General features: G+C 33.6%; 2 protein-coding genes across 2 annotated transcripts; one reads left to right on the top strand and one right to left on the bottom strand.

Annotated features, from left to right (window-relative positions):
• The first annotated feature begins 144 nt into the window (after window positions 1-144).
• On the top strand, window positions 145-6,237 carry LOC132554930 (H/ACA ribonucleoprotein complex subunit 1-like). Its single transcript, XM_060219260.1, has 6 exons — window positions 145-271; window positions 1,394-1,447; window positions 1,655-1,803; window positions 2,563-2,622; window positions 3,430-3,517; window positions 4,394-6,237. The coding sequence occupies exons 1-6, from the start codon at window positions 145-147 to the stop codon at window positions 4,549-4,551; spliced, it is 636 nt and encodes a 211-aa protein (XP_060075243.1). The 3' UTR covers window positions 4,552-6,237.
• A 1,457-nt stretch (window positions 6,238-7,694) lies between these two features.
• On the bottom strand, window positions 7,695-14,609 carry LOC132555012 (protein chibby homolog 1-like). Its single transcript, XM_060219346.1, has 4 exons — window positions 14,515-14,609; window positions 12,625-12,824; window positions 9,829-9,944; window positions 7,695-8,859 (listed from the first exon to the last, which is right to left on the bottom strand). Exons 2-4 carry the CDS (start codon window positions 12,815-12,817, stop codon window positions 8,779-8,781), a joined length of 390 nt encoding a protein of 129 aa, XP_060075329.1. The 5' UTR covers window positions 12,818-12,824; window positions 14,515-14,609; the 3' UTR covers window positions 7,695-8,778.
• Window positions 14,610-14,678: the final 69 nt, after the last annotated feature.

Here is a 14,678-nt window from a genome sequence, read left to right as displayed (position 1 = left end):
TGACATCTCTTGGCTCCTCTCTGTCGACAGCCTGTGATTGACAAAACGTTTAGCATCTTTGTGATTATATGGATTGTCAAATTAGGTCTTCATAGAAAAAACACAAAAAAGTTGCTGACCTTAATGCATTAATATTGCAGTAAAATGGGACCACCAGGCTTTCGTGGCAGAGGAGGTGGTGGAGGTGGTGGCTTTAGAGGAGGAGGAGGAGGGGGTGGCTTTAGAGGAGGATCAAGAGGAGGGGGCAGAGGAGGAAGAGGTAGTTTTAGAGGTAAGTTTGCATATTATTGTTAAATAACTTTTTTTTTAAATGAAGTTTCTTTAATTTTACTTATAAAGGTGAAATTGTTATTTGCACTTTTGACTTGTGTTCTGCAGTTGAAAATAAAGGTTTCCTGAGCATATGAGTGAGCCACTGTTTGGCATAGAGTTTTAAGGATAAATGCTTTTGTGTTACAATGCATCATGCATGGGATGGAAACTTTGCAACCTCTTTTTGGTGTTGACTTAAAAGAATCAAAACACATGTTTCCTTGTTGGTAAATACCAAAATTCAAATTCAAATGCCTGCTTCAGTTGCACGTGGTAAGTTCAGCCTTCCTGATTTCTCCAATTCTCTAGATAGTAAGTAAGGTCATGGCAATATTCTATTGTATATCTTAGACTGTCTTTTCTTTCCGAGAATGTCACATGTATATCAAAATATTGCTTTTAATTGTAGTTATTGAAGGAAATACAAAATGTTTTGCAACAGTTAATTACTTTCTTTTGATTAATATCCAATACAGCAGTTTTAGTCAGTATTACAAACAAAACATTTCATGTGCTTATGACTTTAAACCATTTTATCACAATAACCTGGCCATCCACCTCTGGATTATCAGTTTAAGGCCTTTGTTGGGCAGTTGCCAGGTACTGGTCACAGGTTGGCAGTTTTTCCACTAAAACTCTGGCTTTCCTTAACCATTCAAGCCTGGCACATGTAGAATGATTGTGGCTGTTAGTAGGATGTCAAGTAAAAATAAACTTAAGAAAAATCACAAGCATATGCAGTATAATAGTACATCTTGTTCAATATGCATCATATGTCCTCTTTTTCATGGTGTATTCAGATAAGTGTTTTATGTATTATAATGTAGGTACATTATGTAAAAATGGTAAATGAAAAAACCAAACTTGGGATAGTGCAATATGTCATTTACTATTACATTTAAGTACAGTTCCCTAGATCAGACATTTGATACAGAAATAGTCATATAGGTATCGTTTTATAGATGCAGGATACAGTGATACTCTTGACAATCCCTTTTGCAGTTTTAAATATGAATATGATATCTTGTATCTTAAATGGAAGTGTGAAGCAACTTATATTTATGATACTTTCCTGGCACAGGTGGACGTGGAGGAGGTGGATACCAAGATTATGGTCCTCCAGAGGAGGTGATGGGTAAGGTTTTACATTATCAGTAATCACTTAGTGACTCATTTTTATTTTGTAACTTGTATTGATTTAATCACTGGCTTGGAAAGATTTCCTGTGCATAAACTTTCTTTTGCATGCCATTTACTCTAGTAAATTTCACAATCAAAGCAAATACGCGAAGAATTGTTTTGTTTTGTTTCGTTTCTTCATCATTGATTTCATTGATTTCAGAACTATGTCACTTTGTGCACCCCTGTGAGGATGATTTGGTTTGTAAATGCACAAATGAGAAGATTCCATACTTCAATGCCCCTCTGTACTTGGAGAACAAACAACAAATTGGGAAAGTGGATGAGATATTTGGATCAATTCGAGACTACGTATCCTTTTATTTCATTGATAGATTTTTCAAATATTTGTTAGATTACAATAATGGAAATCTTTTTGAAAAAAATTTATATTTCCTAGGATAGAAATGATAAATATGTCAAATACAGATTTGCAGTTCTCTCTCCTGAGCAGTAGGTAACTGTAGAGTAGAGTGCCTAGCTAATATACCTTATAATTAGTTTATTAGATAGGTTTCAAAAAGCAAAAATAACACATAAATGCATAAATTTGATAATTTAATGACATAATATGTTACAAATCGCTGTGCATAATAGCTGGCGTGATGTGATGTCACATCATTGACATCTAATTTGGGCCTTTTTCAGTCATTCAAAATTCATTCATAAGTGGGCCTCGGAAGAATCTGTTATCTATTTGTTGTTTATTTCTTGTGTATATTATAAGATACTTGATTATTTTATCCAAATTTTGTTTACATCATTGAATATCCACACACCAGGTGAATGTAAACAGATAAAAATGAGATCAAACAGACTGGTCGCAAGATGGCATCATTGACTCTTGCAGTCATTATCAAGTAGGCAGAGAAAATCTGTTTCATTGAGAAATGGAAAAAAAAATTAAATCATATTGTGTACAAACTACGAAAAATTGATTGTAACTTATTGAAGAAGAAAAAATTACTACTACATGGTTCTGTTTTTATCAGATTGATCTATTATTTTATCTTGGGTACAAACCATAAATCATTTATCAATTACAATGTTATGCTTCCTTAGCTACCAAAGTATGTATCAGTAAAACTCTCCGATGACATGAAGTCAAAATCATTTACAAAGGATACAAAGGTGAGTCTCATTAACTGGAGATTGTGAATTAAAATGTTTGTTAATTTACTGTAAATTGTGATGTTCTATCCTTCTTAATTCATTATTACTCTTGAAGCATTTTGTATTTCATTATTTTCTGCTCTTATATAAGGGTAGTGATGGTATTATAGAAATCATGTTGTGCTTCAGTTTTTTCTGTCCATAACTTTGTGTACAAGATATACTGTGAACTATTGGACAGATCACTCATATTCATGCCATAGTATCACTCTTCTTAGTTCCGTATGCTATATTAACGAATAAGACCTATTATTAGAGTGATCTTGTCCCGATTTCTCCCAAACTGGGAACCAATTTCAGTGAAGCTGTACAGAAATATTAAGGGTCATATGTAAATGTTATTAGGGTTATTAGTCAATCTCAGGATGACAATTCTGGTTAGATTTTAGTGATCATTGATTGAAGTTAGTGGTCAAAGGGGTCCCTCTCAATCACTTTTGAAATAAAAAGCTTTTGTACGAGATATCTTGTGAACAACTTATTAATATGACATTAACCCCTTAAGAGATTTAGATCCAAAGAAAGCCCCTCCTCAAGTTGTTTTATCTATTTTATAAAGAGACCGAACTTATGTGTATATGTTAATCAAGATATGACAAAAGAATATTATTGCCTCGCTGTTAATAGAAAAAGTTGTCAAGCTAAGTAACACAAGCACTAAGCTTCTGCAGAGAAAGAATAAAAGTGCTTTTTTTGCTCTGAAATGTAGATATATAAAAGGATAATTTGCTACTTAAACATGTTTTCATTTCTTTACATTTTCAGTTTTTCATAGATCCTGCAAAACTATTACCACTTCAAAGATTTCTACCGCAACCTAAAGGAGCTGGGAGAGGAGCAAGAGGAGGAAGAGGTAAAATCTTTAGTCCTAATTAACCAACAGACTTTAATTACTCTGTTATAATACCTGTTTCCTCCTTGTCAGCTCATGGCTCAAAAGACCAAGAGATTCAGCAGTAGGCATGACATTCACTCTCCTTGACTTCCTTTTTGTTAGAGGATCTGTCTATGAACAATGAATACAGATCTTATGACTTTTGTGTACTAGCATCCTAGGATGAAGAACAAAAAAGGCTGCAACAAAATTTAATCTACATTTTCCTACATTAATGGTTGTATTTGTGAGTATAAGGAGGAAAATAATTCTTCTGGAAAACAAAAAGACATGAAAGTTTTATTTGACCAGTAGCTGACTGGCATTCAGCAAACTTTGCACAAGAATAGTCTTGTCTTGTATTTAACACCACTTGAGTCAAATTGAAAGATCAGTAGGTTGTATTCTGTCATGGAATGAACAAAAATTGTCCCTATTTAATTGATAAAGTATAGGAAAATCTAAAATGAATAAGTTTAATAGAGGTTTTCAGAATCACTATATCAAATCTTTCTAAGGACTAGCAATTTCTCTTCAGATCAGATTCTGATATATTGGACAAATATGGACAAACAAGCTTTGTTTGCTACTGTCTAGGTCAGCTGTTGCTTTATTCAGAAAATGTGATTTATTGGTAAAGAGGTAAACAGAAGGATTTTAATAAGCAAAGGAAGCTGCTATTGTAGGATATTGAATACTGAGAATGTACCATTATATATATTACATTTAGAAAGTTATGCTTGATGTGCTGTTTGAAACATGTAGAGTGATCATATGGCTATGATGTAGGTATAGATATAAATACCCATATTCTGGATTTAGGGAATTTATACGAGTTTCCATTCTCTGCTTTAGGTGGCCGAGGAGGTGGAAGAGGAGGCGGTGGAGGTTTCCGAGGTCGAGGAGGACGAGGAGGTGGTGGCGGATTCCGCGGCGGTGGACGAGGAGGTGGGGGAGGATTTCGTGGTGGTGGAGGTTTCCGAGGTGGACGTGGGGGTCGGGGTAAATTCTAGACATTTCAAACCACCATTTTCTGTACTTCATTATGTGACATTGTGGGGAAATTATAGGTATCAAATGAATGACTGCTTTTACTGAAGTTTGTTATGTGATGTACATATGTCATGAGTGAAATGATGTTTATAGGGAACATGATTCATGTGAAAAAATGTAAAATTACTTACTGTATCGCAGTTTTTATATCATCATATACCCCAATATATCTTAGCTTAAAAAGAAATTCTGAAATGATATACTAACATTAATACTTAAGGCACCATGTACTGTCATGTACCAAGATTATTTCTCTGTTATCGGTACATCTTCTCCCTCAGTGTGACTTGACAAAGTTAACATTAAAGTGAAACTGTATACTGTGTGTATGTTGATATAATTGTTATCATAGAAAACTTCACAAAGTGTTCTCTGTGGGGATGTTATATGTCTGGTGTGATTGAAGTACCATGGAAACTGTTTGATACAACATTTAACATCAATATGATTAACAACACACCTTTTAGGCAAATTTAATGTTTGTATGCTAAGTTGTTATTCATATTCTACGTAAGTCTAATGTTTACAGAAATAAGTGAATTTACATTTGTGTTCTTTTTATTGTTTTATCTAGAATTCTATTTCCATTCTGTCAACAAAAACATTCAATTAGGACATTAGATGAAACTGTTATTTTTAATGCTTGTAATGTTACTATTTTATGTCATATCAGCAGTGGAATTTACTGTCTGATCAATACTACTTGTCTGAAGTTTTAGAGGGGAAATGCTGTGAACATTGTGTCAGAATTGTACATAATTTACAAGAAATAATACAGATAATCATTCATTGTTGAACACTACATACTGACCACATCTTTTTTTGTAATATTAATTGTTTTAACAGAATGAAATTGCTTAAAGAGCCAGACCCACTCCTCGACCGATATTATTTTATGTAAAAAAAAAAATCAGAATTTTCTATTTTTCTCAGGTAGCAAAAGTTCTGACTAACCCTGTAATACGCAATTTTAAAGTAAATCGCTACCAATCTAACGTAATAAATAGTTTTATAAAAAATAGTTCGAAATGACTCGGTGCTAATTCATAACTTTGGGGGAAGTCCTGCCCTCTGACGCATGCGCAAAGAACTGTGAATGAATCTGCCGTCTTCCAAGATGGCAGAAAGCGTGCGAGGGAAGCGGGGAAGAAAACGGAAGATGGTGCGAGACCATGATATATCAAAGGCAAAGATTTGTATTGGTGATCATACGGAAAGCTGGAATGCTGTGAAGACCGAACTGAATTTAAAAACAAATCACGAAGAAGTGGGTATTTTATTTGACAGTAAGAACTCTGACCGCGTCTGAACGTATCACGTGACTTTTCCTCATCAATATTCATATCCTGGTGTTGACTAATGAGACTAATTCCAGCACCGATATCTTCGGTACCCTTTTAATTTCAAGTTCGAAACTTTGTCTTTATTTATATATTATCTATTAGTATACAACAACATTTCCAGTCAACAAAATATGAAAAAATATCCATAACGGAGTGGATCTGGCTCTTTAAGTTCAACAATATTTTGCCGATTACTTTCTCTGATGTGAACTCAAATCAAGCCTTATTTGATGTGTAAAATTGAATGGAATATTTCAATATGGTCAACACTATGTGTTTACTTTATTAAAAACATGAACTTAACATTTTGTCGAACTTTTGTGTCACTGTATGTAATCTACATGTAACTAGAATGATCGGTGCTGTTCACAGAGGTATGTTGATATTAAGTGGTACATACGTAGGTCTATCACTCTTAATGCTTATTACAGGTGAAACAAGTATCACATATTTGTTTATGTATAACACTCGAATAATAAAAAGGTTTGCAGACCTAAGAATCATTATAATTGACTCTTTGAATTGAATATTTTTAGTGAAATTCAATGACAGAGGTCATTTAGGTCGGATAATACCTCTCCACAGCAGTGTTTTGTACAAATATATGATCCTTCATCAAAGGGTCCCTTAGTGTCTAGGTCATAGTTTTGTATCAAATGTTCCTGAATTGACTGTTGTATAACTCCAGGATAGAAAATAAAGACATTTTTGGCCAACCTGACCATCACACCTTGCCTATCACTCCATTATTTGGATATTTTCCACCATGATCATGGCTATTTATAGGCCAAGGTCAGTTACTAAAATCTTCAATATCGTCATTGCTCCTCAGCTACCTGGTAGACATATTCTTTCACCCTTTTTTAGGACACTTTAGCCAAAGGTTAGTGGTGATCAATTACCATTGCCTAGTTGTACATCATCAATGGTCCATGATCCATAAGTTTTAAGGTCATTAGGTAACTTTCACATTTTCAGCTTCTCATGCTGGTATGATAAGATACCAAACAGTCAACATTAATACCTGGCTAGGCATCAAAACTGCAAAACATTTTGAGGTCCTTACCCACTGGGACCTTTAGGGCAGGACCAAAACAAGATGGTAAAAAGTTATTTTAAAACATCCCTCTACTTATCAGATTTAAAAAACCATTTAGCTTCCAGGGATGTGGCAAATTTTAGGAGCTGAAATACTGAAACTGCTTTACAATGTCAATTCATTTGAAAACTTTTTTGAAAAGGCCTATGCCTTTGAAAGTATTAGAAAATGATGTAAAAATTTTGATTGCCAAGTCTTAAGGTCGAGGAGTCTAAAGTCAATAGTCATCAACATTTGGAAGTAAAAATGCCAATTTTCACAAAAACCTTAAAATTTTTAATAAGCATGTGCATGAAATGTAGGGGATTAAGCAAAAATGATTTTGACCAAGTTTTAAGGTCACGGGGTCAAAGGTCAGCAAGACTTGAGGTAGTAAATCTGCCAATTTTTTCAGAAACCTTCGACTTATTGTAGAGGCATATGCATTTGAAACATTCTTCATGCCACACAAAACACCATGTTCTTAACCTACACTTTGAATGTCACATGCAAGTTTTTTTCAGGGAATACTAGTTTTAGTTTTGTAGGAAATTTGACTACCCAGAAAAATACCTGTAGACTTTGGAATTTTAACTGGATTTTGTGAAAAATTTAATTGTAATTATGTGGCAGATCCAACTCCTTATATGTATCTCATATCACAGTAAGCACAAAGACGTAATGTTTTTAATATTTTAATTTGTCATGTATAATCAAGTCACAAAAAAATGCCTTTTATAATTTGCCATGAATGAGAATTCAGTTGATGATGATAATCAATATTCTGGAAAATTATGTCTTCTTACCTCATCCCATCTACTGTGGTTTCTGTACTGACTTAGTCTTTCTTGGGGGGAAAAACATTCAGAATAATACAACCAATTCACGATGAAACAGAATTTGAATGGTTTTGGTAATACAAAGAGTATCTCCCAGAAAAATTTCAGATTGGTAATTTACATTTATTTACCAAATTCTACACAGATCAGCAGGACGGAAATGAAAATGCAACCAAGTTGTGGCAAAATGTTGAAGAGTTCTCTTTATTACTAGAGTTACAGATCCCCACTTTACAGTAAATATACAGTCATGCTGCCTTCCTAAAATCTATTAATAATTTTCTCTCTAATTACATATTGTCATACTACAATCACACAATATAGTCATACTTCCATACAGAGTTACTAGATCAATGCCTCAGCACTTCACTATATAACAAGTCATACTGTCTTACTGGATACACACACACTGAGACACCCTTACGAAATACAAGTAGTCGCACTCCCTTACTAAATACAAATAGTCGCACTACCTTACTAGATACAAATAGTCACACTCCCTTACTAAATACACAAAAGTCATACTTCCTAACTATACACTGGTATATCACAGATACAACATTGTACAAACAAATAAATTGACCTGAATTACAACCATATTGATACTGAGCTCCACAGAACCCTCGTTACAAAAACCATTCTATATCTACTCTGATACAAATGTATGTTGTTCCTTTACCTGCTATATAATTATTGACATGTGCTGCACCTATCACAGAATGTGTAACAAGATCAACTTAAATTATATTTACTTTTTATACATCATGGTACAAAAACTGAACAGATATTAATTGTTTACAACACCAGTAAAAAATTGTTTATATTCCTGCTGACACTTAATCAAATGTATCATGTTCATTCTCTCCTTTGGTTAGCTATCACTTAAATCTTATCTACACAAAAGTCAGTGATGTTATCAGACTGTCTTTACTTTCTCCTTCCGGCTTGAGCTTTTAACTGCTTCAGTTCATTTTCATGGTAATGTGACACAGCTGAGGCTTCTGCTAACTGAAATATGCATAATTACAATATCTTAGATTCCAACCAACAATGAGTCCTTAATCATTCAGAATGGAAGACCAACAGTAATACACAGGACATCTAATACTTACCATATCCAGCAGTATGTATAGTAATACACAGGATATCTAATACTTGCCATATCCAGCAGTATGTATAGGACATCTAATACTTACCATATCCAGCAGTATGTATAGTAATACACGGTACATCTAATACTTACCATGTCCAGCAGTATATCTGTTTAGTAATACACAGGACATCTAATACTTACCATATCCAGCAGTATGTATAGTAATACACAGGACATCTAATACCATATCCAGCAGTATGTATAGGACATCTAATACTTACCATATCCAGCAGTATGTATAGTAATACACAGGACATCTAATACCATATCCAGCAGTATGTATAGGACATCTAATACTTACCATATCCAGCAGTATGTATAGTAATACACAGGACATCTAATACTTACCATATCCAGCAGTATGTATAGTAATACACAGGACATCTAATACTTACCATATCCAGCAGTATGTATAGTAATACACAGGACATCTAATACTTACCATATCCAGCAGTATGTATAGGACATCTAATACTTACCATATCCAGCAGTATGTATAGTAATACACAGGACATCTAATACTTACCATATCCAGCAGTATGTATAGTAATACACAGGACATCTAATACTTACCATATCCAGCAGTATGTATAGTAATACACAGGACATCTAATACTACCATATCCATGCCAGCAGAATATCTGTATAGTAATACACAGGACATCTAATACTTACCATATCCAGCAGTATGTATAGTAATACACAGGACATCTAATACTTACCATATCCAGCAGAATATCTGTATAGTAATACACAGGACATCTAATACTTACCATATCCAGCAGAATATCTGTATAGTAATACACAGGACATCTAATACTTACCATATCCAGCAGTATATCTGTTTTAAGTTTCAGTAAGTTATTCTCTTCCTGTAACTGCTGGTTTGCCTTCCTAAGCTTCATTACTTCTTTGTGACTTGCTGCACTAGTACCAGTCTCTGTCAAACACAAATGAACAGTTACTTAAACATTCCGAGCTCCCCTTTCACTACAGATTTCATCATGTGTGCAATCTAAGGTAATAAAATTGGTCTACAAAAGTCAACTTTTCAACTTTTGTGAAAACTACATTGAATTAGTGTCAACTGAATCCTGTACTTTGTGCAACATATTAGAGTCTATTGAGTCTTGTCTTTGTGTAATATATTAGTGTCAATCGAGTCTTGTACTTTGTGTAATATATTAGTGTTCATTGAGTTTTGTACTTTGTGTAAGATATTAGTGTCTATTGAGTCTTGTCTTTGTGTAATATATTAGTGTCAATCGAGTCTTGTACTTTGTGTAATATATTAGTGTTCATTGAGTCTTGTCTTTGTGTAATATATTAGTGTCCATTGAGTCTTGTCTTTGTGTAATATATTAGTGTCAATCGAGTCTTGTACTTTGTGTAATATATTAGTGTTCATTGAGTCTTGTCTTTGTGTAATATATTAGTGTCCATTGAGTCTTGTCTTTGTGTAATATATTAGTGTCAATCGAGTCTTGTACTTTGTGTAATATATTAGTGTTCATTGAGTTTTGTACTTTGTGTAATATATTAGTGTCTATTGAGTCTTGTCTTTGTGTAATATATTAGTGTCCATTGAGTCTTGTCTTTGTGTAATATATTAGTGTCCATTGAGTCTTGTCTTTGTGTAATATATTAGTGTCTATTGAGTCTTGTACTTTGTGTAATATATTAGTGTCCATTGAGTCTTGTCTTTGTGTAATATATTAGTGTCCATTGAGTCTTGTCTTTGTGTAATATATTAGTGTCTATTGAGTCTTGTACTTTGTGTAATATATTAGTGTCCATTGAGTCTTGTCTTTGTGTAATATATTAGTGTCCATTGAGTCTTGTCTTTGTGTAATATATTAGTGTCCATTGAGTCTTGTCTTTGTGAAATCTGTAAGTGTCCATTGTGTACTTCATATTGAGTAGTCAGTTGGTGTCCATTGAGTTCTTTATACAGTGTAGTTGGTTAGTGTATATTGAGTCCTTTATATAACAGGCTGTTTATGTCCTTTAAGTCCTTTATACAGTGTAGTTGGTTAGTGTTCAATGAGTCCTTTATATAACAGGCTGTTTATGTCCTTTGAGTCCTATATATAGTGTTGTTGGTTAGTGTACATTGAGTCCTTTATATAACAAAGGCTGTGTATGTCCTTTGAGTCCTATATACAGTGTAGTTGGTAGTGTCCAATGAGTCCTTTATGTAGCCATTGAGTCCTGTACGTATTTACATAAGTAGTAAAAAAATGAAGAATCATAAGAGATAAAATTATTACTTTTAACAACAAGATTACCTGGTATAAATGATGTGCTACTTTGGTTTACAGACAACAAGGGAAATCAATGAGAAGTTATCACTTGGTACACTGGTAAGTACATCCCTTTACACAAGTATATGAACAGTCAGTGATAAAGTTTTAGTTACAATGCTATCACCCAGCTGTCTATTAGACTAATAGAAGCCTCATGGTTAGACAACAAATGATTACTCGAGTACTACACACTACCCCATCACTCCTAAAAGCAGGGTCTCAATTGCTGTGTACTGGAAATTCAAATTATACATATCTACATGATATACTGGAAAAAATGGCAATCTTATCTGTAATGCTGCTTTATTGAAAGTTCAATGTCTATTCTTAAATTATTGATTTATTTCTGGGGAGGTTGGAGTTCTATATGAAATCAATGACTTACTTTATCATGCAGTAAATCTATGGAGAATATGAAACATACATTGTGTTCACAGACACTATCAAATTTTAGTTTTACTTTTTTTACACTTTATAGTTCAAAGATACAGTGTGTAACAGACTTCAGTCATAACCTTCACTTTGTACAATCCAAAGAATGCCTTGACAGGCCACCTTGTTATGTATAAGATATCTGATCATTTGGTTATCAAATCATTCAATAAAACAACCTGGGGATTTTCTTTATTTCCAAAAGATAATTATAATTAAGCACATGTATTAGTAGACTACATTTCCCATTTCTTAAAAAAAACAGAAGCGTCATTAGTATTAAGAAATTATTAGATGATCAGCTAGGTCTAACTCTACATGTCCAACTTAAACTGTGTAGGTTATAATTAGCTCTAAAAGAAATCACCTCAAAGATATTAAAGCAAGTTATATTAGTACTCTGATATGATAAGACTTTCACTGCATTAACAAAATGAATACTACTATTTACACAAAGTATAACAAAAGATTTTTATAATTAGTTGGTTCTAGTGTTTAATTGCTCAATATACTTACCATCTGATACTAAAACAATATTGGACAATATTTTAGTGAAAAATCAAACTTTTCTTTACTTCATATATTAATTGTAGTATGTTGAGTTATGATTTTTTCTTCATTAATTTACAATAAGCTGCTTTAGCACATTCTTTTCTTATTTTTTGTATTGAATTATTTGTAAATTGTATACAATGTAAAATTTTGTGTTGATAATCGTAAAAGCTTTTGACAGTACAGGGCAGAATACTGAATGTAGATAACACAAAATATGAAGACACATTACATAACATTATACTTCATGTATCTGATCAATACAATTTATCTTTACAACCATAATGACCCATCAATTGTGATTCAGAAAATTGTGAACTTCAGTCTTACCTGGGACCCACATTCCATTTTCAAATGTGACTTCCTGACCACTAAGCCTCACTTTGATTGGGCCTACATCGGGTCCAAACTCCTCCTTGGACTGGGTTGCATCTAACTGTAAGTTTGATAATGACTGTGCTCTTCGTGGTGGTGTTTTCTTTGGAGAAAACTTGTTTCCAAATGGATTTAAATTTAAAGGCATTTTGTTCCTGTATAAAAAGAAAATGAATGACAGCATTCGGATATTTCTGTTCTAGCTGTTGATACAAAATTACTTCTATTTAACCCTGATAAAATACAAGCCACAGAATACCACTCAGCCAAAGACAACCACTCTTTAGCATGATTGGTTGATCGTACCACTTTATATAAAGCTAGTAAACCAGAAGTCCCAAATTCAAACCTAGCGGAGGCATTAAAATAAACAATGACCTCTGCTGCACTTGTATAGCATGTGCACTACACTGACAATATTCATAAACCTTCCAAAAAATCCACAGATTTATTGAACTAAGCCTACGTAATGCAATACATTTGTATAAGTGTTATTCAACCAATCTCACTCTTCATCCTTTATCCTTTCCAGGAATCTACTACTACTTAGTAACTAGTCAGTAGTCAATAATCAAGGCTATATGTAAATAAACAAAAGTACCACAAAGTACCTGTTGTGTGATACTTGTCACAAGTGAGAGAGATTTACTCAAACAGACTCTTTCTTGCAGTTGACAACAATTAGATAACAAAAGGCCAAATATAGGCGAAACATGGTAATAGTTAAGACAACATGAATCGCCTAACTAACCACTGTGATAATACCTTGTAATCAAGGAACCAAGGTTAAAATTGACGCAATGTATATAGATTGTTGAAATGTGTCTTGATATCATGATATACACAATACATAAATGTATGTGCTAATATTTTCTATACATCTGTCCTTATATGTTTTAGTTACAAGTATATGTATAGGTACAGGAAAGAGCATGTATTTTTCTCAGTGTCTGGATTTAGCTACAGAAAAAATGTGCTTTCATTTCTAAATCTTCAGATGCTTAACAACAGTAACAATAATGTTTATGTTATATTGACACTATGATGTCTATGTACATTATTCTCATTGGTAAGTGAGGTCAGTGACATCAAAGTATTTTTTCAACGTAGCTACTGCAAAAACGTGTTGATTCTGATGTAACCATCCTGTACGAGAAATCTATCATTAAACATTAAAATATAGAGTAGTAGCCCTTTTTATAACTCTTTCGTGATTGAAAATATTCTGTTTCTTTTTGACGGAAAGAAGAGATGTTGAAATGTACAATGTGAAATAGAAACTATAGATGTTCATTCTATATTCCCCTTCTACCAATACCAAGCATCAGTATCCATTACACCAATCACACTATACAGGTCCATATAAAATCTCTGAAGTGGACTGAACTTTGATCGCCATCACTAACATCTATATCTGGTTCTGTGTACCATGGTCAAATGGAGGGTATTCCATTGGGAAAATGGTGCGCGGAAAGAAGGATAATTTTAAGGAGTCATATATGTCTGCAAATTTTAATTGTATGATTTTCGAGTTCTACTGAATCAGTTGTAGGAACAGCCATGAGACAATGGACAAATTTATAGAAGACAAAAAAGACTTGATTTTAGACGACGCTTTGCCATTAGCTCTCCAGCTAGCCTACTTGTGACAAACATTTCAAATAAGCCTAAAACATCGAAGAATGAAGTGGAACAGGAAGGCTATATTCACCAGTACTAGTAAAGCTAATACGGCTTATGTTTCTTGTTATGCCAACATTAGTCGCGTCGACAGTCAATTGAGGTTACTATATTTTATACGGAAAAATACCGCTTCTTCCTGCCGTTTATGCGTTTCATATTTACCTGATGAACTGCTAACTATATCCAATGTGTTTAATTCTATAGACTTGTCCACTTTTATATGTGCACAGTCTGAGGTATTTTGTTTCAACTTGTCACAGGAAGTGCGCGATGACAACAAACGAAACGAGTGCCATCTGGAAATCCGAGTTACTCCCCTTGCAGCA

The sequence above is a fragment of the Ylistrum balloti genome, unplaced genomic scaffold (assembly GCF_031769215.1).
Source record: "Ylistrum balloti isolate Yb309-2 unplaced genomic scaffold, AGI_CSIRO_Ybal_v1 Utg370450, whole genome shotgun sequence".
Classification (NCBI taxonomy): domain Eukaryota; kingdom Metazoa; phylum Mollusca; class Bivalvia; order Pectinida; family Pectinidae; genus Ylistrum; species Ylistrum balloti.
The sequence above is the reverse complement of the archived record's forward strand: the minus strand, read 5'-3'. Positions and strand labels throughout refer to the sequence as shown.

Bases quoted from the DNA above. Each gene is read 5' to 3' on its own strand.
- LOC132554930 (XM_060219260.1), top strand. From the start codon at position 145: ATGGGACCACCAGGCTTTCGTGGCAGAGGAGGTGGTGGAGGTGGTGGC. The intron at 2,623-3,429 runs GTGAGTCTCATT...TTACATTTTCAG, and splicing joins CATTTACAAAGGATACAAAG to TTTTTCATAGATCCTGCAAA. The intron at 3,518-4,393 runs GTAAAATCTTTA...TCTCTGCTTTAG, and splicing joins AGGAGCAAGAGGAGGAAGAG to GTGGCCGAGGAGGTGGAAGA.
- LOC132555012 (XM_060219346.1), bottom strand. From the start codon at position 12,817: ATGCCTTTAAATTTAAATCCATTTGGAAACAAGTTTTCTCCAAAGAAA. The intron at 9,945-12,624 runs GTAAGACTGAAG...TGTGTTTGACAG, and splicing joins AAATGGAATGTGGGTCCCAG to AGACTGGTACTAGTGCAGCA. The intron at 8,860-9,828 runs GTAAGTATTAGA...TGCATATTTCAG, and splicing joins CAGATATACTGCTGGATATG to TTAGCAGAAGCCTCAGCTGT.